The following is a 25,514-nucleotide window of genomic DNA, read 5'->3' as shown; positions in this document are numbered from 1 at the left end:
AAGCAGTGGTCACTTCTCCTTGGTAATGATAAAGTGACCTCCGGACTAAGGATCTCATCCCAGGATTGTTACATTCTGGTTAAATAGGGGATGCTGACGCGAAAAATTGAGGTCAATGCAATATCACCAATGAGGTGACCACAAATCCGGCGAAAACCCCAAATTTTTGCACCAGCCTCCCCTATTTGTCCAGGACTTGATAATCCTGGGATGAGATTCCCAATCTTGTGGTCACTCTATCATTACCAAGAAGAAATGACCACAGATCCGGCGAAAACCCCAAATTTTTGCACCAGCCTCCCCTAATTGTCCAGGATGTGACAATTCTGGGATGAGATCCCTAATCCGGAGGTCACTTCATCATTACTAAGGAGGAGTGACCATAAAACTGGCGAAAAATCGACCATTTTGCACCAGCATCCCCTATTTCCCCAAGACTTGATAACCCTGGGACAATCCGGGGATGAAATCGCCATTCCGGAGGTCACTCCATCATTATCAAGGAGGAGCGACCACAAATCCGGCAAAAACTCCTAACTTTTGTGTAAGGAATGCATAAAATCTAGTATTGGTCAGGAGGATCAGGAGGAAATGGAAGTTCAGTGATGGTATCAAATACCCAGATGAACAGAAATGGCCAGAAAGGCGGTAAAAATCTTTAACATTTATTCCCGGAAGAGCCAAAGATGGCAAATTGTTCATTAAAGGAATTTACGAACCATCACGAACATGGAGGTGAAAAACTACGAATTTGGAGTTCAAAAGCGAATTTGACGAATTTGGAGTTCAAAACTACGAACCTTTTTACGAAAAAGGAGTGAGACCCCATTTTACGAACTGGAGGTTGATTTTCCCATAAGACCAATGAGTAAATAACGAACCTTCTACGAACTTTCGACGAACTTTTATTTTCTGTGTATGCTTATTTCAATCAACGTGATTTCCCTGGCTTCATAATCAATATAATAATATACACAAAAATTTTCTCACCATTCCCAATATAGACTTGACTTTGCTCTTGCTAAAGAGAATGTCTAATATAATCTTGATCTTCTATTACCAATCCAAAGTCACGTGTTATCTCATGCGTCGTCATTTCCATCAACTTACTGTGAATATTTCTTATAATATTATTTATGCAAACACATTGAGATGGGATTATTGTCATGCTGCAGGCAATCGGTAATATATACTAACAAACACACCTTTTCCACGTAATTTAAAGGTGAAGCATAAAATGAAAATTATATACATTATGTTTGGAAAGAGATGCAAAAATTATATACAACACATCACATGCTCTCCAATGCTTGAGTGAATGATATGCAACTAATATATTTGTTTAACTTTGCATTTCCCACTATCACTCTCGATGCTCTTGCTAAAGGTGAGAATAACATTATTGGCAAATAAATTACTTAATTTAATCTAGATTGATGTCTTATTCAGTTTGAGAGGTTTAAGTTTCAGTTTGAATTGTTTTTTTATCAAAAAATTTATACCTACTTAAGTTTTGATTTTTTTTTCAATTGAATTGAAGTCATTATTTCTTTTTCTAAGAAGTTTGCTCACGACGCTATGTCCTTCCGAAAAATCTTCGAAAGCTCTGGCTAAAATTTTAATTATTTAGCTGACCCTCCCAGAAGTACATAGCCTTCTAAACGTTCCTTCCTTAAACCCTTCATCAGTTTAATATCCAAGATTAAAGCTTTAATAAAAAAAATATGATTTTTTTGTTAATATAGCATATAATACAGGGTGGCGGAGCGATATAGTCACGAAATTAAATGCTTATAACTTTTTTTTGAATTAAGATTTTTTTAAAATTCCACCGCCAAATGATCAGAAATATAATCAAGTTTTATCATGCCAAATTTGGTGGAGCTGACTCCAAATCGGGGGGCGCTAGAGTTAAAATAAAAAAGTGCAATTTCCCATACATTTTGACAAAGTATAGCGTTTTTCATGTGAGTTGCTTATTGCTCTCTGCGTGGAAACAATAGATTTTCCATTTTCCCTATAAAAAAAAATGCACTATTCTTGCCCTTTCGGCCACTGAATATTGTGTATTCATGATGGTTCGTGATGATCACACAAAGCTTTGCAAAAAACTGACGAATAATTTTAATCCCAACTTTCATAGGCCGCACTGCTTCGCCATAATCTGTTTTGTTTTGAATAAAAAATCTGAGTAAATAACTCACTTTGGAGATGCAAAATAGAGGAATAAAAGTTTTTTTTTATTCCGACTTCCTTCAATTTAAATTTCATTCTTTTAGAGCCAAAAATTAATTTAAGCGGTATTTCATTAACACTACGTGCAATCACATCAAACACTTCCCTCGAGTTGAAAAGTCACAAAGATCACAGACAAAAAATCCTAAACATTTTAAGGTGTAAAAAAACGTTAAAGTGGAAGACGATAGCGCAGAAGGACATTGGGGGATGATAGTGGAAGAGGACATTGGAGAATCCGAGTATCATTTTAAAAAAATCGTTATGCAAAGTGCTGTGTGAAGTAAGCGAAAAAAATCATCTCTGAAATCGACTATACTCATCAACATTGAAAATTATGATTTTTTTACATTATCAGCTTTAGCGCCCCCCGATTTGGAGTCAGCTCCACCAAATTTGGCATGATAAAACTTGATTATATTTCTGATCATTTGGCGGTGGAATTTTAAAAAAATCTTAATTCAAAAAAAAGTTATAAGCATTTAATTTCGTGACTATATCGCTCCGCCACCCTGTACATAAAAATAGAGCTAACTACCCAAGACGATATTTCTTATGCCAAATCAAAAGAAATTCATCACTAATGTAATAAATTATGGTATAAAAATACTAGCTAAAATCATTGATTAAAGGAGAGCAAATTTAATCGCATTTATTTTATCGATTTATTCCAGGACAAACCACATTGAGACACTCATGCTGGAATCAACGATCTGCACGTTCGCCACTTGTGAAGAAATTACTTGAGGGTGATAATAGAAGGAAACAAGTGCACAGGGATTTTAATGAAGATGCCCAAAGTGAAGCAGATGCCATGGAGACCCAAAGAAGACACTCAACAAGTTCCATGAGAGACAGGGACACAAGCATCAGTGATTGCTCATCAACTGAACATTCCTTGGATTTATCCCGGACACAGTTTTACCGGTATATTTCCTCTCACCTGCAAGAGGAGGGTTTTTCCTTTTATTTATTTTTCTTTTCTTTTCTTTTTGCTTTCACAGCTGCGATTCCCCAAACATGTCGGATTCTAATGATGATGGATACAATGATGATAAATCAGACATGTTCTATTCATCAATGAGGGAAATGTGGCCTGTAATGAACAGAAAATACAATGACAGTCAAAGAAATGGACTCTTAGATATTGCCATCAAGACGATAAAATTAATTCGACGCAATCAACTTCTTCAGGCTAAATTAACTCAACTGCAAGCCGAAACGCGCGCATTTATTGTCTCCGTTATGGCAAATCCGGAAAATAGGAAAGCAGCTCAGTCTATTTCCAATCCAACCACACCTGTGCCAGCCCTGGCATATCCTTCAGTCGATGAACCATTAGAATCATAAATATTATTAATGTTGAAAAATGAATGTAAAAACTCGTGTATTTTGGTTCCAATTTTAACTTGATAACAATTAGATTTAAGTTACATGTGCACAAAATATTCTCTGCCTCCCAAAAAAATAGACATAGTATTTAATTAAAACGTAAGTTTTAATGCAAAAGATAGTGCTCGGATAGTGCAGATTAAATACATTAGACATTTAACATGTTAATGACAATCTCTCATTAGGCTTAAATTAGAATTTCATAAAAATTGATATGAAAAAATGTATTTTCATCGAATTTTATTTGAAATTCTGCTTGACTGTATTTGTCACATTATTGCGTATTTTGCACATTTAAATTATCTAAAATATTTTTACGAATTTTCTGGTTAATTCATATTTATATGTATAATGGTCATTTGTAAAATGTAAGTAGAACAGAAGATTCTTTAATTTGTCAGCTAATAGCTATTGTCACGTTATAATGTGCAATTAGGCATATCAAATAGTATGTTAAGGAGCAATAAAATTATTTGATCTTAAAGATATATTCGTTTTCTTATCGAATTTGATGAAATGGATAATTACATACTCCATATAGTTTGGAATGTAGTGGAGACGCCTGGTGGTTTGAGTCGATATTTATCTCAGTCAGATAGTTGGATAACTTTATATACATCTCTTGTACTACCGTTTAATTGTAGGGGAAAATGGTCTCAATCTGACTATGAAATTTCTTATTAAAACAGATTCTTTAAAAACGGAAAATTAAATTTTCTTATTATTGCACGTAAAAGAAAATTTTCTTTGATTGATAATTAACGTATTTTTGAGTTAGAGCAGAAAAAGGAATGCAAAATATCGAATTTAAACCAACCTCCCCTACACACAAATACATTGAACATTTAATAATGAAAAGTGAGCTTTGAGTTTTCTTTTCCTATAGACATGGTACTCATATATAGCTAAATCGCAATGTGGACTTGTTTCAAAAATATGCAACATTTTTCGACATTTTTCCACATTTTCCATTTAAGACATGCTTTCGTGATGTCTGCAGCGAAGAAAACTATTAGTATAAAAAATATGTTTCAATGTTAAAAAGTAAATGAGTTATGCACGATCATAATAAATCATTATTTGCAAAATTACCTAGAAAAATTACAATTTAATATAGGAATGTAGGTCCAACGACAAAGCATAAAATTAATAAAAACAATAAGCGGATGACTTTGAATTCATGTAATAATTGCATTTAGAGATGACATACTTGATGATAATTCAAAAGACGCTCAATGAACTTTTGTATTATGTATTTTTGATTATGTTTACCTTGCGTGGAATCACACATTTCCCTACAAACTTGTCCAAAGTTGCTTAATAATTAATTTTTCAGATACCTTCGGGGCTCTCAAAACTTCCACCATCTGAACCTTGATCTGAAGTTTTGGTGAATGTGTTAACAGAGAGCGATCTCTTTTGCACCAAGGTTTTACATGTGTCCCACTTATCAATTTCTCTAGGCATGTCTTTGATATGGAACCCTTAGCGTAAAAAATGCACCCCTTTGCACCTGAATTTCTGCTAAAAAAAACGTGTTGGAATTAATCCAAGAAAATACATACGCACAGGTATTGATTAGAGATTCATCGCATTTTTTCATGAAGATAAATCATCATTGTGCAATGCTAAAATGAATAAAATTTTGTGATTTTGTTGGCACTGTTTCTTTTAAGCTGGTTGGTATTTCACCTTAATGGCAATATCAATACCACTTCGAATTTATCTGACATGCTTTTTGTTGTGAATCGTGTGAAAGGACAAGGTACGTTTGATAGGTAAATGATATTAAAGAAAATTCCAAGTGAGGTGAAAGGTAAGAGAAGCTTCTATCTAGTCTGGAATTGAACCTGATTCACTTGTTTTTGGGAAATATTACTTTGGGGTGTAAAGTGACTAACCTAGTGGGTGCTTTCACCATGATCTCTAAATATATCCCTAAAAATCATTTAATTAAATTTTCTAAGAAATGATTTTTATTATTTATATGTAAATATTTTAAAAATTATTTGGAAAATGTATTATTTTAAGGGATTTTGTTTTATTAACGTATAAAATCTTTACAGAGCTTTTCTTTAGATTCCAATCAAATGAAATTATATTTGACTAATCAACTTACAACACAAATAAATTACAAATCTATTTTTTTTACCATGAACACCACATAACGACTACGCTCTATCACCGATTTTTATATTCAAATTTGTTGAGATTATTTTTGACCATTTCAATACCTAATGAATAACATTTTCCTTGTCACGTGTGTAAATTAAAATTTCATTAAAAGTAGATCAATCGTGATTTTATTTAAAAACCTTTTGAAAATTATTTAAAGCTCTTATGCGAAATGTCGTATGTCATTTTTAGCCATGGCTCAAACAACTTGTTTACTGAAAATAAAGAAATAACAATGTAGAATAATAATTTAGAAAATAATAAAAATTAAAACTCCATACGAATGTTTTAATTGTTTTCTATTTGTAAAAGTCTCAATGAGAAAATGAATTTATTATAAATCTAATTTGAGTTAAAAATTCAAATTTCCTTTAAAAAATGCTTCATTATTCAATGAAATTAAAAAGAATGATATTCACACAGTTATTGACAAAATCTCATTTTTATTTTAAATCATCTTAAGCGAATCCCCCCAAAAAACTAAAATCATTCATAAGCAAATTTCAGAGACAAGTTAAGAATACCCCACAAACACTTTTGCTTTTTTCCAAAATAAAATACGAACAATGAATGTAAGCAAATATATTTATTAGCTGGTATACCACAAACAAGGCATACCAAGTATATTATCATTTAAATTCAAAGCATGCAAATATCAATTCTTAGAAGCAGTTTTCAAGGCAATCTTGCAAGAATTATCAACTTTTCTTCAAGACATCTCATTCTCCGCATGTTTTTAATCTAATTGCAAGATTGTAAAAGCATTATCATAATACAATTTAAACAAATAGTCCTCAACGTTGTTCAAAAATGTGATTTTTATTCGTTGGTTTCATAATTTGCCGCAAAAGTTACCTCATATTCGGCAAAGACAGACACATTAGAAGAGACTCACGCGCAGTGATCAAGAGTGATGGTGGAAAATCTCACCTTCCTGATGGTCTGCGAAAACCTGTGCAGCGTGATAATTGGACTCCGCGCGCCGAGTCACATTCTCCCGTGGAAACTGCTCGCCACTGTTCCGTGGAACGTGAAGGTGGTCAGACGGAGAGTGCTTCTTGGCGAGAAAATATTCCAAACTAACTGTGGTGAAGAAAAAAGCTCAATATAGTGTGGACCTCGGACATCCTATTTGCTAATTGAATGTGATTCCTCATCAATTAAGTGCACGCAGAAGAAGGTGGATGTGATATCCTTGATATTAAAAAAAGAAAATTTATTTAATTTACCGTGAGTGTCATATTAATGTGAGTTCAAACTCAAAATAGTTCATATAGCATTGAATTGGTGTTTATTGGTGGAAATTTTAGCTAAATGTGTCTAACCATCTGAATCCAAATATATTAGTGATCTGCAAACATACTTTTTTTTAAGTGATTTTGTTTTTTTTTTGGTGTATGAGAATTATGTTAGAAGTACTTATTTGATCATTTCTCGTCAATGATCATTTAACATGGCATAAATCATAAAAAATTATTTAACTCCCCATCAATTTTTCACTCACCTCAATGCACCTAACAGGTACAAATGTGTTACAATTTTGGGAATAAGCATTCGTGGGACTCCTTTCTCACATTAATTCTTCACTTGCAATAAAATTACATTTCCGTTAAATAACCGATATTTGTTGTTGCTTTTTTTTCAATAAATAAATATTATGTAATATTTTACGCCTAAAAATGTGACACAAAATATCGTGATAAAGTGAATGCTCTCTTGAGATAATTGTGCAAATGATGCTCCATCGGAGTAAATCAATTGTTTTTTTATGCACATATTTATGGAGTAGGTGTAGCTCCCCGAAAAAAAATCAACACAGACCGCGACGTCTGACATACATAGTTTTCTTTCTTTTTCTGCATTACAACATTATAAATGAAATTGACACAATTTTTGTGACTCTTCTCTAAAATCTTATAATAAATGACACTGTAATCAAATAAACAGAATACCTGAGCGCATGGTGGTTGCATGCAACTCATGCTGCTTTGGATGCTATTCATGATCACCTTGAGAGCTTTTTATATTACAAATAAATTGCACTAAGAACTTGTTTCACAGTGAAAATTACGTCTAATCAAGAAGCCATACGCTTAGATTCCTAATTATATTTTTGCACTTAATCGGTACACTACACACAATAGATTGCATTTGGTGTTGTAGTTCTTGCATATGGACACACATATTTCTATAAAAGAAAATAAAATATATATTGGCATTTCAAGATCACTTTCTGTAAGAAAATATATACACGCGTTCGCTTGGAGATCTCACATACCTGTATATGTAACCAACCACTTTCGGTTTCAAGTTCATCTTATGTGGGTCAATGGGTGGCTACTAATATAAACTAAAATGAGAGATTGTGCATTTTTTCACAAGCTTATTATTGTCTCGAAAACTATAAACTATAAACGGGGTCTTCGTTTCATCTCCTTTTTTCTCACCTTTGCCATTTTTTTTGTAAGATTTTTCATGAATGAAGTAATATTGGTTTCAAAGAAAACAAGTTATATATAATTTACAAATGTGATTAACGAAGTCAAGATAAAAGTGTAATAAAATTCTACGTTAAACATTTAAAAGAAATAGTGAATCATTTCTAATGTTTTTCTTTTTTTCTTAACAAACCACCATCCCGAAAAATGTTATAGAAAATAAAGAATTTGCTATTATTTCTTTCAAAAGTATCTTTTACATTGAAACTAATAATTTTTCTTACACATAAAAAGATTTATTAAAAAACTTAACCCTGGAAACTTTTTACACGATATGAGTCACTTTAATTGCTTTCAGTAAACAACTCCTATAAAAAATAATAAACTTGTCATCTATTAAAAAATTAATTAAATTCAGTAATAATGCAAAACTCGACAATGAACAAGTTAATAAAATTGATAAAAATAGGACAAGATTGGGGGCCTAGATAGAGGGACTCTTGTACCTTGTTTTAAATGTTTAGTATATTTAGGTACATATCTATATATTTTTGCCTAAAGGGAATGAATATGTTCTTTGTGGAATACTCATTAACTGACCGTCGAGGTAGAACCAAACGTTTTATGCTTAATGCATGCACAGAGTCCCTCAAAAGAATTATTTCGAACAATTTTAAAATTAGTTAAGGGTAGTATTTGAAGGACGGGAACAATTCAGATTTTTCCAGAGAACTATCGGAGATTGAAAAGGTCTTAAGTCCCCTCAACTTCCTGGTATAAATTACCACATTTATCTCAAATCTTTAATCATTAACTCAAATAATTATTTTTAAAAACTTCCTTCATGTATCGTTCTATGTTGCAAAATAAGAGCTAATCGCTATACCCTCTAAAAACTAGCCGAGAACTTTAAAATTCCGTGCAGCTACTTCAGGTGCATTAATTATCATTTTAACAATATCTTGCCATTGTTTTTTGTCGCTGTGAAATTACACAATCTTACTTCTTCCTCTGTTTCGCTCTCATCGACCACACAGCGTTGTCACACATCTTTTGAACCCATCGCAAAAAAAAACATAATATATAGGAGCAATTTTTCATATGACTGATTATGAGTTACACAGAGATGTGTGGTTGAAAAAAAATAACTCTTAATTTGTTGACTTAACTGGGAAGGCAATGTTGTGTGAACTTGACTTTGAACTCACAAAAGCCCCGAAGAATGTGAATTTTCGTACTAATTGAATTATTTTCAGCTTCGACGGCTACAAGAAGTGTGTTTGAACAATTTTAAAGAGGAACTCTTCGTATATACCACCATCAAGTGATCGCAAATGACAATTTGAACCATGCTCGTCAGCATACAATTTTTTGCCTTAATCATTCTCAGCTCGATATATTTCATACCACACACATGTGGTCAAGAGTTTCTGCAAACCTTGTTCACCATGGGTAATGATATATATTTCAGTCAGCCTCTCAGGGACACGGTCGAGTTTCAGTCACAGTATGATTTTATCGTGGTGGGGGCGGGAAGTGCAGGAGCTGCAGTGGCAGGTCGTCTTGCAGAAGTCAGTGACTTCAGTGTACTTCTCCTGGAAGCTGGGCAGGATGAAACGATCCTTACGGATGTCCCACTGTCGGCAAGCCTAAATCAGCTAACAGGTGCCAATTGGGGCTATAAGCCAGAACCAAGTAAGAAGGCTTGTGTTGGCCTCAAAGGAGGTGTCTGCAATTGGCCAAAAGGACGAGTTATGGGAGGTACAAGCGTCCTCAACTACTTAGTATTTAATCGTGGCCATAGAAAAGACTTTGATGGATGGGCTGCAGCGGGGAACACAGGTTGGAGCTACAATGATGTTCTGCCGTATTTTAAGAAACTTGAGAATGTCAAAGTACCCCAACTCAAGGATTCGCGCTACAGAGGCATGAGTGGTCCTGTATCCATTGACTACAGTCCCTTCCAAACGAAAATGCTCACATCTTTCCTAGAAACTGGCCAGAGGCTTGGCTACAAAATTAATGATCCAAATGGTGAACAAATGTTGGGATTCTCCAAAATTCAAGCAACTCTTCTCAATGGAAGACGATGCAGCTCATCGAAAGCCTACATCCGTCCCATGGCTAATAGGCCTAATTTACACATTAGCATGAAAAGCTGGGTGACGAGAATAATAATTGATCCAATTACGAAAATTGCCGTTGGAGTTGAATTTCTCAAAAATAAGCAAAAATACGTGGTTAGAGCTGCAAAGGAAATTATCCTGTCTGCAGGAGTTATTGGATCTCCGCAGCTATTGATGCTCTCAGGCGTGGGGCCTGCGGATCATCTCAAAAGTGTGGGAATTCCCCTTATTCAGGATCTCAAAGTGGGGTACAATCTTCAGGATCACATGTCGCTTCCTGGACTTGTTTTTCTCATTGATAAACCCCTTTCGGTACGCGAAAGGGATGTGAACAATCCGCTCACAGTTATGAATTATTTCTTCTTCAATAGTGGACCTTTGACAATTCCTGGAGGCTCCGAAGGATATGCTTTTATGAAGGTTCCCAATTCAACATTACGTGAGTTTTATTTTTTTTTTACATAATTTACTAAAAGTATAAAATGTTCAATAATAAATTACATAAAAAATTAACAACTCTCTTAGAATCATTGAAAAAGCTATAAATTGAAGAATTAGCGCACGCGATTTCGAGATTTACCAATAATAATGTCTTGAAGGACAAGGGAATGTATTTTTTCTCTAATAAATACCATTAGAAAATGTCCAGAAAGTTGTAAAGTTTATATCTTGGAATGTCCGGGGTTGATTCTGAAAAGTTTTAGAAATTCAATTATTTACAAAAATGACTTTGAAATTCTCTTAAAAAATAAGGGAAATCGTAACAAAAATCAAACATAATAATTACCCAAATTAAATTGATTGATTTATTAGTTATTTTTCTGCCTTATCGAATTCACGTTAAACTTGATTTTAAATTATTACTCAATACTTAATGGTTCCCTATAAATTTTTATTGGCAATTGAGCGACATAAAGCATGTCTTTATTGAATCTGAAACAAGTATTTCACACAACCTGCGCTAACACCGGTTGTATTTTATTGCATTTCTTCAGCTGATGATTATCCTGACATTGAAATTGTTCTTGGCACTGGTGGTCTCAATAATGACGATTCAAGAGCAATTGGTAACCTTCTTGGCATACCGGAGGAATTTTACAAGAAAACTTATGGACCAATATTGGGAAAAGTAAGATTGAGAAAAATCATTTTGTAATTTACACAAAAAAAAAGATTACAAAATTTAATGTTTTCTCTTGCATATTTTCAGCACTCTTTCAGTTTGGTACCTGTGTTAATGAAAACAAGAAGTCGTGGGAGAATTACACTTCGAAGTAAAAATCCCTTTCATTGGCCTAAAATGGTGCATAACTATAATGAAGATAAAGAGGACGTGCGAACGTTAGTTGAAGGAATAAAGCTCTGCGTGAAGATTGCTGAAAGTGAGAGCTTTAAGAAATACGGAGCTCATCTCAATAGAATTCCATACCGTGGCTGTGAAAATGAGATATTCGGTAGTGATAAATACTGGGAGTGTTGCATCCGACAAATCGGTTCCAGCCTCCAGCATCAGGTATATATCAAACAATCTTCTTAGTGTTTGTTTAAGAATAAGAATTAATTAAAGAAATATTTCTCAACTCTTTTTATAGGCTGGTACGTGCAAAATGGGACCTGCAAGTGACTCGGATGCAGTTGTAAATCCTTACCTTCAAGTTCATGGAATTCGCAATCTTAGAGTTGCTGATGCTTCAATAATTCCCGTAATTCCAGCTGCACACACAAATGCCGTGGCAATGATGATTGGCGAGAAGGCAGCTGATATGATTAAGGATTATTGGAAGAATTCCGTGTGATTAATCGTAAATCTCAAAATTTTGTTGTAGGTAGCAGAAATCTAGTCATAAAATAAATGAGAAATTAAAAAAAAATTAGAAATCTCACGTAAGAAATTGTAGAAGAAAAAGTTCTAACATTTTCTTTTAAATGATCAAATGACTTGAAATTCTTGAAGTAAAATTAGTAAGTAATATTTACTCTGGATTGGCTGTAATGTACATAATTAAATTTTCTTTTATTGCCTTAACTGCGGAAAGTTGCTGAGCAGCATAGACTGCACCAGAATGTATTCATGATATTACATTAAAATTAATTCCAGTAAAACACGAATTTTATTTTATTTGAGAAATCTTCTATGAAAGCTTCAAAATATGTTTATGTTGTAAAATGTAATCCCATGATCACGTTAGAAGTTGCATGTTCTGTAGAAAATCATGCGCACTTTTTATTAAAGAATTTCCCCTTATTGCAGGGGTTAATTATGAAATGTTTTTAAATAGAACAATTAAATTGTTTTATATAATTCATAAAAAGTAGGTAATTATAAACATCCAATTAACCAACTTAACTGAAATATTTATATTTCATATAAAATATGCAATCAAATCATCAATCAAAGAATAAAATTTTTTTCAGTGTTAAGGCATTTCGACGCGCCGACGCTCTCTAAATTTTACTCCTCCGTCAGAGTTTTGCTGTTGCTTCAATTTTTGCGTCCAGTCAAAGTCATTTTCCTTCTCATGATACCATCAATTTAGTTTTAGAAGCAAAAATAAAAATTTATGAATTAGTTCATGTTGTGTTCTAAAAATCTTTGAATGTTCCATTTTTGCATTGATCCCACTCATTATATAAATGCATTACATTTATAAGTAATTTTCCCGTTGAAAGAGGTTTTTACGTAAGTTTTCCATTCGAGGGAACACCTTCAATTTTTCCGTATAATTTCTTTAGTGTACAAAATGGGAGACACAATGTGAATCAATAAAATATTTTTTTAAAGGTAAGTTGTTAAAGAGAACTTGTAAAAGGATTTCATTAGAAGTTAGTCTAATGATGAATTTTCTGAATTACATCCACAAAACATAAATTTTATGACGTCTTTATGTTTTCTCGCATTTTTCACGTCACACCTTATGAGAATAAGTAGTATAATAGGTGAGAGAGAATCAAATTAATTGCATATAAATTGCCGAAAAGTTACCTCAGATTTATTTCTTTTCACCTCAATGAAAATATGATTTTCACCAATTTTTGATTTTCTATTTTATTCTATCTCTCATTTTCCCGTTCTTTGTTATCTCAAAAATAAAAGTACACGGGTGTTACATTTATGTATACCTGTACCTATGTATATACTATATCACGTATGCTAATTTTAATTCCGAAAAAAATATTCTGGCCGGAATTCAATAAAAGTGTTGAACACTATACAATTTGACCTCCCCTAACGTCCTGTATTTGTTTATATTAAACGTAAAATATGTGGATATATTTCGGTATCTTCTAAGCCCAGTTCTATCGGAAAGAATTCTTGATTTTCACTTTTTCAATTTATCTTTCTAGATAATGCTAGGAATTCTTCTATGCTACACTTAAAAAATTCAACAAGATGAAGAATATTCGTGATCACATTTAAATGAATTTTAAGTAAATTTATTTTAAGAAAGAAAAAGGAAGAAGAAATATAATTTTCAACGGAAACGAATTGAAACAGAAAGCAGAGATAGTGCATTTTCTTGAAATAATTGCTATGGATTTATCATCTTTTACCTTTGGTCTTTTGCTATGTCTTATCGCAGCTTTTATTCACACAGGTAAGAATGGCCCACATGTTGTCATATTAAGTTTTAATTAACCTGGATTTGTCAAATTTGATAAGATTGTTTGAACTAATGCATCAAAAGGATAAAAGAGCATAAAACATTTATAAATTTATTATTTTTCTTTCTTTTAGTTAGTGGCATTGATTGCTTCAAATGCGTGTCCTTTAATGGCGCCAACAAAGGATGCGATGATCCTTTTCACAACAATTTTTCAACAGCCGTCCTGGAGTCACCATGCATGGGAGGAAGGAAAGGACGTGATGGCTTATTTCCTGCTACATCATGCATTAAGATAGCTGGGTACTATGGTAAGATTATTAGGGCTTCAAATTAAATTCTTTTTATGCTACAATCTTTACTCCACTACCTCTTCTAAACAGACGATACCGGGGAGACGATAACAGTTCGTGGTTGTGCATTAGACAGTGGAACCCTAACAACAGACACAGAAATAATTCGAATGTCCCACTGTGGCAGATTTTACTACGACAATAGGTAAACAAAAATTTCTCATCCTTTTGATTTAAATTTTAAATTTCAATTTATCTGAAATAATTCATCCTCAGGTACGTTCATGGCTGCCTCCAGAGCTGCAATGATGCTGATGCTTGCAATGCAGCACCACCTCATCTCGCTATTTTCGTCAATCACGTCACATTGGCATTCGTTGCGTTAGTTCATCTTCTGCTATTAGCTACAAGATAACACAATCACGATGCAAATTTTATTCAATACGTAATTTAAGTAACTCGTAAGAGTTAAATTTTTCTGGGTGTAGAAAATCGCGGGTTAGGACGAAGATAAAAACCTTAAAGAAAAACTGTTCAACCCAAAGAATCTTCCCGAAAAAAAAAATCCGACCGAAACTCTCAGTTAAATTCTGGCTTCAATAGAATACAAACTATCCTCATATTTAGCTGTATTTCGCACCCCAATATCTGACTTAAATACTAACTTTGAACGCGATCTCCTAAGTTTAAATTTAAGTTTGAACAGATTAACGGAGTTCTTCCGATATAGAATCACGTGCTAAAAGGACCTAAAGTAGTGAAATCAAGATCTAATTTGATGAAAGCAGAAAAAAGGCATTAAATATTCATTTTATGAATTTTTATTGGGATAAAATTTAAAGTAAAACAATAAAATTTGTGACTATTTTAAAAATATATTTTACAGTAGATCCGCAATTGATAACACTGAGGCACGAGAATGCATCCTCATTCATAGACAATGAAGCACCTACAATTTTCTTGAATGCTTACACTATTTTTGTTTTAAAATACTCTGCTCCAACATTTTTCTTAAAATCTATACTGAAATTGCGTAGAATTGTAAGAGAATTTTGTAAGAGGAAAGATTGAGATAATCGTTAAGCTTTTTTTCCAATTTACTCTTACTTAATACGTTTTATTACATTTTTAAGTAAATTCCCCAAATGTTTTACATAACTATTGCAGCCTACCTAGCACAAATTATATATAATAATCATGAAAAGAATCCATCAAGAAATTTTACACCATAGAAATTAGATTCTTCGCTTAGCGCAGCAGTGTTTATATTAAAGAACAACCTAATATTATACTAAAAAAAATCCTAAAAATAAATTTAATATGAATAAAAAAAGAACCAATGTTTTCTACAGAAAGAAAACTTCAAAGCCGTCAGAAGTCATTTTGAAGTAAATAATAATTAAACAAGGAAAATAAAATTGAATACATATACTCATCTTAGAAATATGTTTCTACGACTTATAAATCCCATTTAATAAACAAAAAATAGGTAAAATATAGCATAAATCTAGAGGAAAAATCATTTATATAATACAAACTAATGGAAACAAAACATGGCAGTCATATCAAAATGAGATTAATGTTTAAGAAGAAGGAAAAAAAACTAAATACATAACATTTTATTCGAAATTGTGCACTATAAATCATGCACCAAGGGAAACTTATATCTGTATATTGTGCAGGCATTATGAAAAATAAAAATCTGTGAAAGTAAATGTTCTAAATTCACACGTTATATGTATATCATATTTAAGTGAAAATTTAGTGTTTTTGCTATTTATATCATCTTCTCTGATATTATATAGTTATATCCTGATTGAATTTAAACTAAATTAATTTTATTGTATATATAGTAGTAAATTAAAAATTAAAATCCTCTCATGGAGTATTCGTTGCAGCGGGCCTTGCTTCCAAGTTGATTTTTTGTTAGATTTTATTTTGCACCTCAAAGTGAATCATTAAGTGATAAAAGAAATAGTTTTCTTTTGGTCCATATCATTCATATTTTTTTGGCATGAAATATCTAAAGAGAAAGATATTTAGGTATTTAATGTTTTTTAAATTGTTCGAGAGTAAACAAATTACTCCAACACTGCTAAAAATGGTAACTAACAAAAGAAATTACTTATTAATGGAAACTTCCTAAAGATTGCTTTAGGAATTCTTGTTATGATTAATTTGAAGCAAAAAGTAAACATAAAAATTATGTATTAAAAATTGTTAATATGCCTAAAAGAAAATATTTATTTGAATGATTAATATTGAAATTTAAAAAAAAAATATTGTATGTACACAAGATGTTTTGTAAAATTTCACCACGATTAAAAATTAGAGGCATGAATATTAAAAGATTGATTAAGAAATTGATGGTAATTTTAACGTTTCACTATCGTTAGAAATAGTAATCCTAAAGATTTCTTTAATTATTGTTGAACAGAATATCCGGCAGAATTTTATTTTTTCTTTAAAATAAAATCATGAATACTTTTATGATATTATTTAATATTTTCCTCAAAGAGAGAATAAATTATTTCAAACATGATAAATCGACTAAAAATAAAGGAATAAAATTTAAAAAAAATCGATATTGGAGTTTTTTTTTGCAAAATCAGCCTCACGGGGAAATGCTAAATATCGACTAGAGAAACTTTAAAGCTAATGGGGATTCTTAAAGCTATAAATCAACATTCTTGAGATTCGATCCCGTTGCTGTTGGCAAATTAATGTCTGTTGGTGGGACAAATGTCCCAATGGGCTTCACCGCAGCATTTCGCTCAAGAAGTTTTGTCATTTCCAACTTTAACTTATCTAAAATGGCATAATTGGGCTGATTAATGGCAGCCTTACTCTGAAGCAATGTAATTTCCTGCTCCTCCTGTTTCTTCTCTTTGAAACTCTTTATGCTACGATTCCCATAGAGGCGCAGTAAACTACCCCAAGTTTTAATGTGTGGATGTAAAATTTGTAGAATGGCTTGAGAGGCCCTCTGCTTACCGTCACGCTTATTTTTGCACACCACCGAAGCCGTATGTTTACCTACAACCATCTTAAATTCATTCTTCTTGTGATTCACATTGTTAATTTCGTACTGAATGTGTACATCACCCAAGCCGAAATTTCTCTGCAAACACGTAAGAAGAATCGCATGAGGAGATGGTTCGGTTGTCTTGGCACAAAATTCCGCCACACGCGGATCTTCAATTTTAATCTCATCAAACACCGAGAGATCGTGGTAGCTGTTGCGGGATGCTTGTGTACTCGCAACTTTTTCTCCCGTAATCTTATCCTTCATCTGTGGAATGAGAATCTCCAGAGTCTCTCGAGCTGCCTCACTCTTTGCCTGCTTCTTACTCGTACCGTATCCTGTGCCATATTTCAGCTCATTGATTGACACCGTAGCCGAATAGGGTGTTGCTGCATTTTCCAACTCCTTAAATTCATACGAAGGCTGCTTTTTGAGTGCATGTTGCACATATTCATGTAAAATACATACATAACTTTTCCCATTTGGATTCATGATCCACTCCTTTTTCGTGCGAACTGCACCTGAATTTTCTCCTTCGGTATTTAATACGGGAAATGTGATTAACTTTGTACCATCTGGCAGAGTTGGTCTCTGCAAATTTTTAATTTGCTTTTTGTTCTTAGTGAATTTCCGTCGAGCAGACCAAGATTTAAATCGACGCACTTTTATCGTCTTGAAGTGAAAGAGTTTCATGCAATACTCTGTTACTTGACTCGCGGTCAGGGATTGTGCCTTTAGGTTCTCCTTCACTGTTTCGATTTTAGCATTAGAAAGTGGTCGAAGTTCATGCCCATTTGATGCTTCATTTGACTCCTGCGGTGGTTCAGCTTTTACTTTTGTATTAGCCTCTGCTTCCTTTTGGAGAGCTTTGCTGTAGTTCAAGCATGGGATTGAGCTTAGGGGAATTTCATGTTTCTGTGAAGCAAAAAGGACATAAATAGGGTATTTTTACAAAAAAAAATGTTGTTATTGAAGAATTCTTATCATACACACCCGAACACTTCCTGGGCCAAGGAAATAGGGTCTCGATGAGCAGCACACCCTCGAAGCTTTGTGCAAATAGAGAGGGATGCCGCTGTTGTGCGTTACCTGAACCCATCCTTCTGGTAGCACCTCGAAGTGATTGCGTCCCTTCTCCTCCAGCACAATCTTTGATCTCTCCTCGTACTGACACTGCTTCTTCTTCTGCCGCAACTCCTCCGGAAGTCCAGCGTCTAATAAATTCTCAATGTCCTCTTCCTCCAAATCTGACTGACTCTCGTCCTCTTCATTCTCTGACTTAGATCCTACAGATAGCATAGAGGATAAAGAATTTAATAAATTATTGAAAATAACAAGGAATTAAACTCAATTTCAACATGCCCTCATCATCAGAATCCGAAGCTTCTTCGCCTAGCTCATCGAGAATTTGAAACTGCCGCAATTCGCTCTCATTTTCCAGCTCGTGGTTGAGTTTCATCTTCTTCGCAGGACACTCAGTCTCCATTGTGCTATGAAAAGTACTTCCGGCAAAGCTAAACTTCCTTTCAATTATAGAAATCCCAAAATAATTCGTATAAAAAACAGAAATGCCTCTACAGCAAGACGATTCGACTTCTTTATGGAAAAACCAATGTTAACAATGTCCAAAAATCTCTTGTGAAAAATTGGACTTTTACTACACATTAGCTTGCATAAAGAAGCTGATGGCATTGTCCATGGTATTTCTCGAGTACAATTTATGTACTTATCAGGATTTTTTAATTAAAAAGAAAAGTTGGTTTCTTGTGAAGTTTCATTTGCAATGAACCTGCTGAAGTTACGGTCCATTTGTAAATTAAACTTCATCGCCTCTATAGGTGTTTTTAAATTGAAATTATACCTTTATTCAATGCTCCGTACTTTCTATTTTTAATTTTTAACACAATTGCACTTTTTAATTGATAAAAATACCTGCAAAATGTTAATTTTGATGAAAGAAAAATTTTCTGATCGACAAACTATCTCTTACTTCTTCTTATTCTTCTTTTGCACGACTGACACTAACACACACGTGCCCCATAAAGAGTGTCCATGGACAATCCAATGGATTGTCCATGGATTCGTCCCATGTGTCCCATGGAAATTTCTTGTTTTTTTCTTATATTCTGTCCTACGACAAAATAAGACATCCTCAAAGACATTTTCATGACTTCCGAGTCTTGCTTTCGTACGACAGATTTTGGACAGATCATAGGACTTGTCACTTATTTCCGGTTAGGATTTGTCCAATGTTTACAAAATTTTTTATTGGACACGTCAGGGGACAGTCCATGGACAGCCTATACAAAGAACATAGGACATATCCAGTGTTTAGAAAATTTTTAGAAGACGAGTCAGTGGACAATCCATATGAATAGCATAGGACAGATCCGTGTAGAGTAAAAATCTAGCAGACACCTCAGAGGACAATCCATGGGACAGTCTATACAAAGAGCATAAGACATATCCAGTGTGCAAAATTTTCAGTGGATACATCAATGGACAGTCCATACGAATAGCATAGGACAGGTCCGTATTTAGAAAAGTTCTAGCGGACGCGTCGTAGGACATTTCATACGAATAGCTTAGGATATGTCCAATTTTTTTCTATTTTTTTTTTTACTAAAAAACGCTTTGAATTAATTTTTTATTTTTTTATTTAAAAATTATATATATAAATCTTACATGTATGATACTTTGTCCTTCGGCGGTTGAACTCTGACGTCCTGGGTCTTTGAGATGTTCTGCAACTCCTGTATTCCAAGACACGGGATGCTCTGCAATTTCTGTTTTCCAAGACACGGGATGCTCTCCTACTTCTGTTTTCCAAGGCACGGTCTGAAAAGACAAATAATTTTATGAATATTAAGTAAAATCTTCAAAATAAAATGAAATATAATCAATCAATGATAAGTACCTTTTCTTTTCTCCATTCCCTTCGTCATAAATGCTGATAGTTCTCTTTGGCGAGCTTTTGTAACGTGGGAGTATCCGTAAGATAGTTGTCCGGGAACGCCGGGAACATGTAGCTGTAAGAATATTACAGAATATAAGAAAAAAACAAGAAAAGTCCATGGGACACATGGGACGAATCCATTGACAATCCATTGGGTTGTCCATGGACACTCTTTTTGGGGAGCCTGGGAGAGTCCGGAGAATAGAAGTTGTCCGGGAACATGTAGCATGAAAAGACAAATCAATGAATAATAATGGAATAATAGAAAAATTTGTCAAATATTACATACATAATATTTACTACTACTACCCCGACTACTTCTACTACATACTACTGCTACTACTACTGCTATTACTACTACTACTACTACTATTTACAGAAGAGCGCTCTTTAATTAAAATACTTCTCTTTTTACCTGCTTTTATTCGAAAAAAATCTCTCACCTGGACTTGTCGAAACACGTAACCTGTAAAAAAGAAAATTTCTATTTTCGCGTACAATTATATAAATTGCAACTTAATTTCTTATACACATCGTTTAACTATATCCTAATTAGTGTATAATGTACTTACTTTGCTATTTTTCCGGATATTTTTCCCATTTTTCCATTTTCCAACGCTGCTACACACGCACTCTTCACAGAACAAAGACATTTGAACAAACGTAAGACATATCGATGGAAGCATATGTCGAAAGTCCAATGAAAATAGTTGGACTGGCATTAGATATATGAAATTTTAACGTCCTATGATATTCCTTTGGATTAGCTTTGGACGTCTGAATTAGACGTCTTAAGAGATATCGTAGTACAAGATATTATACAATCGTGGGATATATCCCAATCGAATGTTCAATGATGAACTAATGGACTGGCATTGGATACGTCTAACGTAAACTTTCCTCTGAAATTCCTTTGGACTAGCATAGGACGTTTGAATTAGATGTGCTAAGATAAATCGTAAGATTAAACGTTCGACCATCGTTGGACATATCTCAAACAAATGTCCAATAATAAACCAATGGACTGGCATTGGATATGTCCAATTAGAATGTCCTATAAATTTTCCTTCGACTAGCATTGGATGTCTGATTAAAGTGTCCTGAGGTAAACTGTAGGATTAAACATTAGACTATGGTTGAATATATCTCAATCGAATGTCCAATGGTAATCTATTGGACTGGCATTAGATACGTCCAATTAGAATGTCCTATGAAATTACCTTGGAGTAGCATTGGACGTTTGATTATGGTGTCCTAACATACATCGTAGGATTAAACATTAAACTACTGTTAGACATATCACAATCGAATGTCCAATGATAATCCATTGGACTGGCATTGGAAACGTTCAATTAGAATGTCCTATGAAATTACCTTGGAGTAGCATTGGACGTTTGATTATGGTGTCCTAACATAAATCGTAGGATTAAACATTAGACTATGGTTGAATATATCTCAATCGAATGTCCAATGGTAATCTATTGGACTGGCATTAGATACGTCCAATTAGAATGTCCTATGAAATTACCTTGGAGTAGCATTGGACGTCTGATTATGGTGTCCTAACATAAATCGTAGGATTAAACATTAAACTACTGTTAGACATATCACAATCGAATGTCCAATAATAATCCATTGGACTGGCATTGGAAACGTTCAATTAGAATGTCCTATGAAATTACCTTGGAGTAGCATTGGACGTCTGATTATGGTGTCCTAACATAAATCGTAGGATTAAACATTAGACTACTGTTAGACATATCACAATCGAATGTCCAATGATAATCCATTGGACTGGCATTGGAAACGTTCAATGTAAACGGAAATTGGACTCATATAGGACAAGTGAAGGACACGTCCCAAGAAAAATCATTAGACTAGATATAAGACTGTAATTGGACATATCCCAAACGAATGTCCAATGATAATCCTTTGGACTTTCATTGGATATGTTCGCTGAAAAAAGATCACATTGGATTGCTGTTAGACATGTCCATAGACATGTCTACAATAATAGGACAACTCTTTATGGGGTGCAAACCCTATAAAACTTTTGTCCTCTCTTCTGGTCGGACAAATATTATGGCGTTCTTGTGGCTTGTCACAAGACAACATTGGAATCTCTTAAACTTAAGATGGCATGAAATATTAAAATTTGAACTAAACGAACTTTTTTTTTGCATTTCGACAAAATTCGTGATATCCGTGTTTTTTCCCAAATTTGTGGGCATAAAACGCATTTTTTGGGCTCCTGGGGCACTTACGGATGCTCTGGGAGCCTCGGGGAGCTCCTCCGTGCGGAATTTGAGGCCCGCGGAAATTTTGACGGTTGAAATCAAAAATTCAAAATTTTGACGGTTGGGGATTTTACACGCACTTTTTTTTCCCGGAAATACATTTTCGCGAACTTTTGGATTTTTTTATGTCAATCGACGCAGCGTCGCTTCCTGATCACAAAAAACACAATTTCCCGTGAAAATTCGGAGAAAAACGCGAGAAAATTGCAAAAAACTGAAAAAGTGAGGGAGACGGATAGCAGGAAAATGCATCCATCTCATTTTCTCTTGAGCAAGTAGTACCAAAAATGGCGCCAAATTCAAAAAGTAGTCAAAAAAGCATCAAATTTATATGGGGGCGCTATGAAGGGGAGCTCTGGGGGGAAAATGAATATCGTTGGTGAAAACCGCCTGGTGCCAGTAGACTCTGTACCAAATTTCATCGCGATCGGACCAACGGTGTAGAAATGCATAGCTGTACAGACACGAAATGATAGAGAGACCTTTCTTTATTATATAAAGGAGATTTTGAAAAATAGTCTCTAAAAACACATCGGAAAATTATATTAAATTCGCAATCGATATAAAAAGCGAGAAAATACTGTTTGAATTTTTTTTAAAAAGTTTTAATGGCGTGGAAAATTACGATTTTTTATTTAAAAAACTGCTTTTTGTTTAATCTTTTTAGGCTTGCCATCTGAGCAATTTACTTACCACACTTTTACGTTGAAGAGTTAAAAATAAATTAAAATTAAAATTTTCTTGTTTATCGCCATTTTTGGCGCTTTAATTTGCACACAATTTATTAGTAAAAGCACTAATTAATGTATTGTACTAACATTTAAGGGTATATTACGCAATGTCAAGTGATATCTATTTACAAAGATCTAAAACAAACGCCCCAAATTTTTTTCCTTGCATTACACGTGTTTAACATCCTCTCTATTTATTGTCGGTGCTCCTTCCATCAACAAGAAGTCGAGTCATCACGCAACGCACGAGAAAATATACCTTTTCGCAGACATTGTTTGACTGGTCCATTTCCTAAATTAAAAATTCCCCAACACGGAGGGGGTTGAGGAGAGGGATGAGAATTATAAATTGATTCAATATTTCATATTTAACTTTTACCTTCTTGCAGTCATCAATTGTATCGCTATTCATACTGGGGAACATCTCGAAGATTTTAACATCGTTGATATCACCCTCATCACTGAGAATGTTCATTTTTTCCAAGTAGCATTTTATGAAGCACATTGGGGTCTTGTCGGTCTCATCTGGGAAACTTCCTGTTTTATTTAGTTGATCGAGGTATTCTTCTGTAGTGCGAAAACTTTCATTGCACATCGACATTGCCTCAATGGGGGTCATTTCATTTGAGCGCTTCTGGCTGGTAGAAGAAGCTGATGCTGCTGCTCCAGACCCTCCTCCAGGCTGTTGTAGCATTTTTGTACCACTTCCATGCTCAATGAGTACCACAAATAACACGAGCGCAAGAAAGTAGACCGTTGAGATTTTCCTAAACATCGTTGTTCTGTTGATTTTTTTAAAAGAAAGTTAAGCTTTAAATTGTAATCTCGCTTTCTTAATCCTTTAATTTAAAAGAAAAATCACAAACCTCACTGAAGAAAAATCTTTCATTAAATTGTAAAATCCACAGATAAGAATCAGTGTGAATGCACTAAAGTCTCAAATGAATAATGGATAGTGATGCTGCGGAAAATGCTTTTTATAGCAAACGACAAAATTGCAATATATGAATGATGATAATGTTCTCATTGAAAAAAAAATGCATGTCTGATGATGGTTAGAAGTATTTAGTCCGGAAGAATCATTCTTCTCCTCGTGTACGACGTATCCGGTATCAGGTAACTAAATCACAGCTGCAGGTGATTCATTTTTTTGTTAAATTAATTTCTCATAAAAGGAGTATCAGCACAGAATTTTTTAGAGAAATTTGGATTTTCTCTTGTATAATTTTCCTACATTTATTGGATATAATAAGACCCCCAAGATTTTATTTTTGTTGCATTCAGACCTGTTACTTGAATATTGAAAGCCCCTTTTGTGGAGTAATGACATTTTGCCCAATGCAATGATAAATTAAGTAAATCAATTATCGTGACATTGGAACATGAAGTCCATTGCTGCATAAATGGCCCCTTCACAACAATTTTGTAAACACAATTCCGCCCATATCAAAAGAGAAACGCAATCATGCAATCAAATAAGCAAAACCATTTGGCTGTTTGCTAACTTAATTTATTCTCAATTATCAACCCTCTCGGTGATTGATGCCCATTCCATATAACGTATGCATGTTGTTCCCTTTTCGGTGGATATGAGTTAAGATGATGAGCTGTTTAACCTGTCACATTGTCTACGGAAGTGGATGGTGCATTGTTGAGCCCACCATTATTTGGGGTATCTGGAGTTGATTGACCATCATCACCACCACCGCCGCCACATGCCATGTTATGTGTGTGAGACATGGTATCGTTCTGGGCTTGAGTAGCGGTGTTCGTTTGGTTCTGTGCAGCAGTTTCAGCTTCAGCTACGGGTCCGGAAATTTGTGGTTTGGCTGGAAAATGGAAAAATCGTTTAGAAAATTATTTAATTAAAAAAATCAATTTTATAAAATATTTTCTGCGTCATTTTTTTAAAATTTATTACCATTGATGAGGATCGTGCAATAGGCAAAGAAAGCCAATGCAAAGATGAAGAAAGTTGCTCTTGCCATTTTTGAAGATGCTTGGATTTTATTTTGCTCGTCTTGAAGGTCTGAAAAAAAAATTCCCTACAAATTTAATTTTATTCAAATTCAAAATACATATAATATAAAAATTGTTGACGCTAAAGACTTATTAATGTTTTTAATGTAATATTAAAGTTGAATATTTTAATTATTTGTTCTGCACCAGTGCTTCTTACCTTTCAGGAATATTGTACTGATGACTACCATGAATTTCGCGCGGATTTATATACTCGAAATTCAA

The 25,514-nt window shown here is 33.8% G+C and overlaps 5 protein-coding genes and 1 long non-coding RNA gene across 11 annotated transcripts in view; 3 read left to right on the top strand and 3 right to left on the bottom strand.

The window, feature by feature from the left end:
• The window catches only part of LOC129787515 (importin-5), a 16,650-nt gene extending 12,539 nt beyond the window's left edge, over positions 1 to 4,111 (top strand). Inside the window, exons 8-9 of the transcript XR_008750238.1 lie at positions 2,910 to 3,162; positions 3,240 to 4,111. The gene's annotated coding sequence lies outside the window, so the exon portion shown is untranslated. The remainder of the gene's footprint in view (positions 1 to 2,909; positions 3,163 to 3,239) is intronic.
• A 2,582-nt stretch (positions 4,112 to 6,693) lies between these two features.
• LOC129787555 (glucose dehydrogenase [FAD, quinone]) lies at positions 6,694 to 12,219 on the top strand. Of its 3 annotated transcripts, none has more exons than XM_055823259.1 (5): positions 6,694 to 7,032; positions 9,497 to 10,805; positions 11,362 to 11,495; positions 11,577 to 11,879; positions 11,959 to 12,219. In XM_055823259.1, exons 2-5 carry the CDS (start codon positions 9,590 to 9,592, stop codon positions 12,160 to 12,162), a joined length of 1,857 nt encoding a protein of 618 aa, XP_055679234.1. In that variant the 5' UTR covers positions 6,694 to 7,032; positions 9,497 to 9,589; the 3' UTR covers positions 12,163 to 12,219. The 3 variants fall into 3 exon arrangements, with proteins under 3 accessions (XP_055679234.1, XP_055679237.1, XP_055679235.1); XM_055823262.1 differs by having other exon boundaries at positions 6,694 to 7,049; XM_055823260.1 differs by lacking the exon at positions 6,694 to 7,032 and having other exon boundaries at positions 8,635 to 10,805.
• Positions 12,220 to 12,857: 638 nt separating this feature from the next.
• On the top strand, positions 12,858 to 15,562 carry LOC129787651 (uncharacterized). The gene is made up of 5 exons (XM_055823380.1): positions 12,858 to 13,148; positions 13,712 to 13,962; positions 14,103 to 14,279; positions 14,352 to 14,466; positions 14,538 to 15,562. The coding sequence occupies exons 2-5, from the start codon at positions 13,899 to 13,901 to the stop codon at positions 14,674 to 14,676; spliced, it is 495 nt and encodes a 164-aa protein (XP_055679355.1). The 5' UTR covers positions 12,858 to 13,148; positions 13,712 to 13,898; the 3' UTR covers positions 14,677 to 15,562.
• A 1,181-nt stretch (positions 15,563 to 16,743) lies between these two features.
• Positions 16,744 to 19,309, bottom strand: LOC129787564 (microprocessor complex subunit DGCR8). Of its 4 annotated transcripts, none has more exons than XM_055823275.1 (4): positions 19,148 to 19,309; positions 18,649 to 18,809; positions 18,280 to 18,572; positions 16,744 to 18,201 (listed from the first exon to the last, which is right to left on the bottom strand). In XM_055823275.1, the coding sequence occupies exons 2-4, from the start codon at positions 18,770 to 18,772 to the stop codon at positions 16,936 to 16,938; spliced, it is 1,683 nt and encodes a 560-aa protein (XP_055679250.1). In that variant the 5' UTR covers positions 18,773 to 18,809; positions 19,148 to 19,309; the 3' UTR covers positions 16,744 to 16,935. The 4 variants fall into 4 exon arrangements, with proteins under 4 accessions (XP_055679250.1, XP_055679252.1, XP_055679251.1 ...); XM_055823277.1 differs by having other exon boundaries at positions 19,219 to 19,287; XM_055823276.1 differs by having other exon boundaries at positions 18,649 to 19,075; positions 19,148 to 19,276.
• A 616-nt stretch (positions 19,310 to 19,925) lies between these two features.
• LOC129787661 (uncharacterized) lies at positions 19,926 to 22,270 on the bottom strand. The gene is made up of 2 exons (XR_008750244.1): positions 20,204 to 22,270; positions 19,926 to 20,124 (listed from the first exon to the last, which is right to left on the bottom strand). It is a non-coding gene; the product is annotated as an uncharacterized LOC129787661 (long non-coding RNA).
• A 1,005-nt stretch (positions 22,271 to 23,275) lies between these two features.
• On the bottom strand, positions 23,276 to 24,224 carry LOC129787650 (general odorant-binding protein 84a). Its single transcript, XM_055823378.1, has 3 exons — positions 24,137 to 24,224; positions 23,650 to 24,052; positions 23,276 to 23,562 (listed from the first exon to the last, which is right to left on the bottom strand). Exons 1-3 carry the CDS (start codon positions 24,157 to 24,159, stop codon positions 23,461 to 23,463), a joined length of 528 nt encoding a protein of 175 aa, XP_055679353.1. The 5' UTR covers positions 24,160 to 24,224; the 3' UTR covers positions 23,276 to 23,460.
• Positions 24,225 to 25,514: the final 1,290 nt, after the last annotated feature.

This window comes from Lutzomyia longipalpis, chromosome 1 (assembly GCF_024334085.1).
Source record: "Lutzomyia longipalpis isolate SR_M1_2022 chromosome 1, ASM2433408v1".
Lineage (NCBI taxonomy): Eukaryota > Metazoa > Arthropoda > Insecta > Diptera > Psychodidae > Lutzomyia > Lutzomyia longipalpis.
Note: the sequence above shows the minus strand (reverse complement) of the source record. Positions and strands in the feature narration are given on the sequence as shown.

Bases quoted from the DNA above. Each gene is read 5' to 3' on its own strand.
- LOC129787555 (XM_055823259.1), top strand. From the start codon at position 9,590: ATGCTCGTCAGCATACAATTTTTTGCCTTAATCATTCTCAGCTCGATA. The intron at 10,806-11,361 runs GTGAGTTTTATT...GCATTTCTTCAG, and splicing joins GGTTCCCAATTCAACATTAC to CTGATGATTATCCTGACATT. The intron at 11,880-11,958 runs GTATATATCAAA...CTCTTTTTATAG, and splicing joins GTTCCAGCCTCCAGCATCAG to GCTGGTACGTGCAAAATGGG.
- LOC129787650 (XM_055823378.1), bottom strand. From the start codon at position 24,159: ATGAAAGATTTTTCTTCAGTGAG. The intron at 24,053-24,136 runs GTTTGTGATTTT...AAAAATCAACAG, and splicing joins AAAGATTTTTCTTCAGTGAG to AACAACGATGTTTAGGAAAA. The intron at 23,563-23,649 runs GTAAAAGTTAAA...TTTTTAATTTAG, and splicing joins CAATTGATGACTGCAAGAAG to GAAATGGACCAGTCAAACAA.
- LOC129787564 (XM_055823275.1), bottom strand. From the start codon at position 18,772: ATGGAGACTGAGTGTCCTGCGAAGAAGATGAAACTCAACCACGAGCTG. The intron at 18,573-18,648 runs GCATGTTGAAAT...TGCTATCTGTAG, and splicing joins TTCGGATTCTGATGATGAGG to GATCTAAGTCAGAGAATGAA. The intron at 18,202-18,279 runs GTGTGTATGATA...TTTGCTTCACAG, and splicing joins TTGGCCCAGGAAGTGTTCGG to AAACATGAAATTCCCCTAAG.
- LOC129787651 (XM_055823380.1), top strand. From the start codon at position 13,899: ATGGATTTATCATCTTTTACCTTTGGTCTTTTGCTATGTCTTATCGCA. The intron at 13,963-14,102 runs GTAAGAATGGCC...TCTTTCTTTTAG, and splicing joins CGCAGCTTTTATTCACACAG to TTAGTGGCATTGATTGCTTC. The intron at 14,467-14,537 runs GTAAACAAAAAT...ATTCATCCTCAG, and splicing joins AGATTTTACTACGACAATAG to GTACGTTCATGGCTGCCTCC.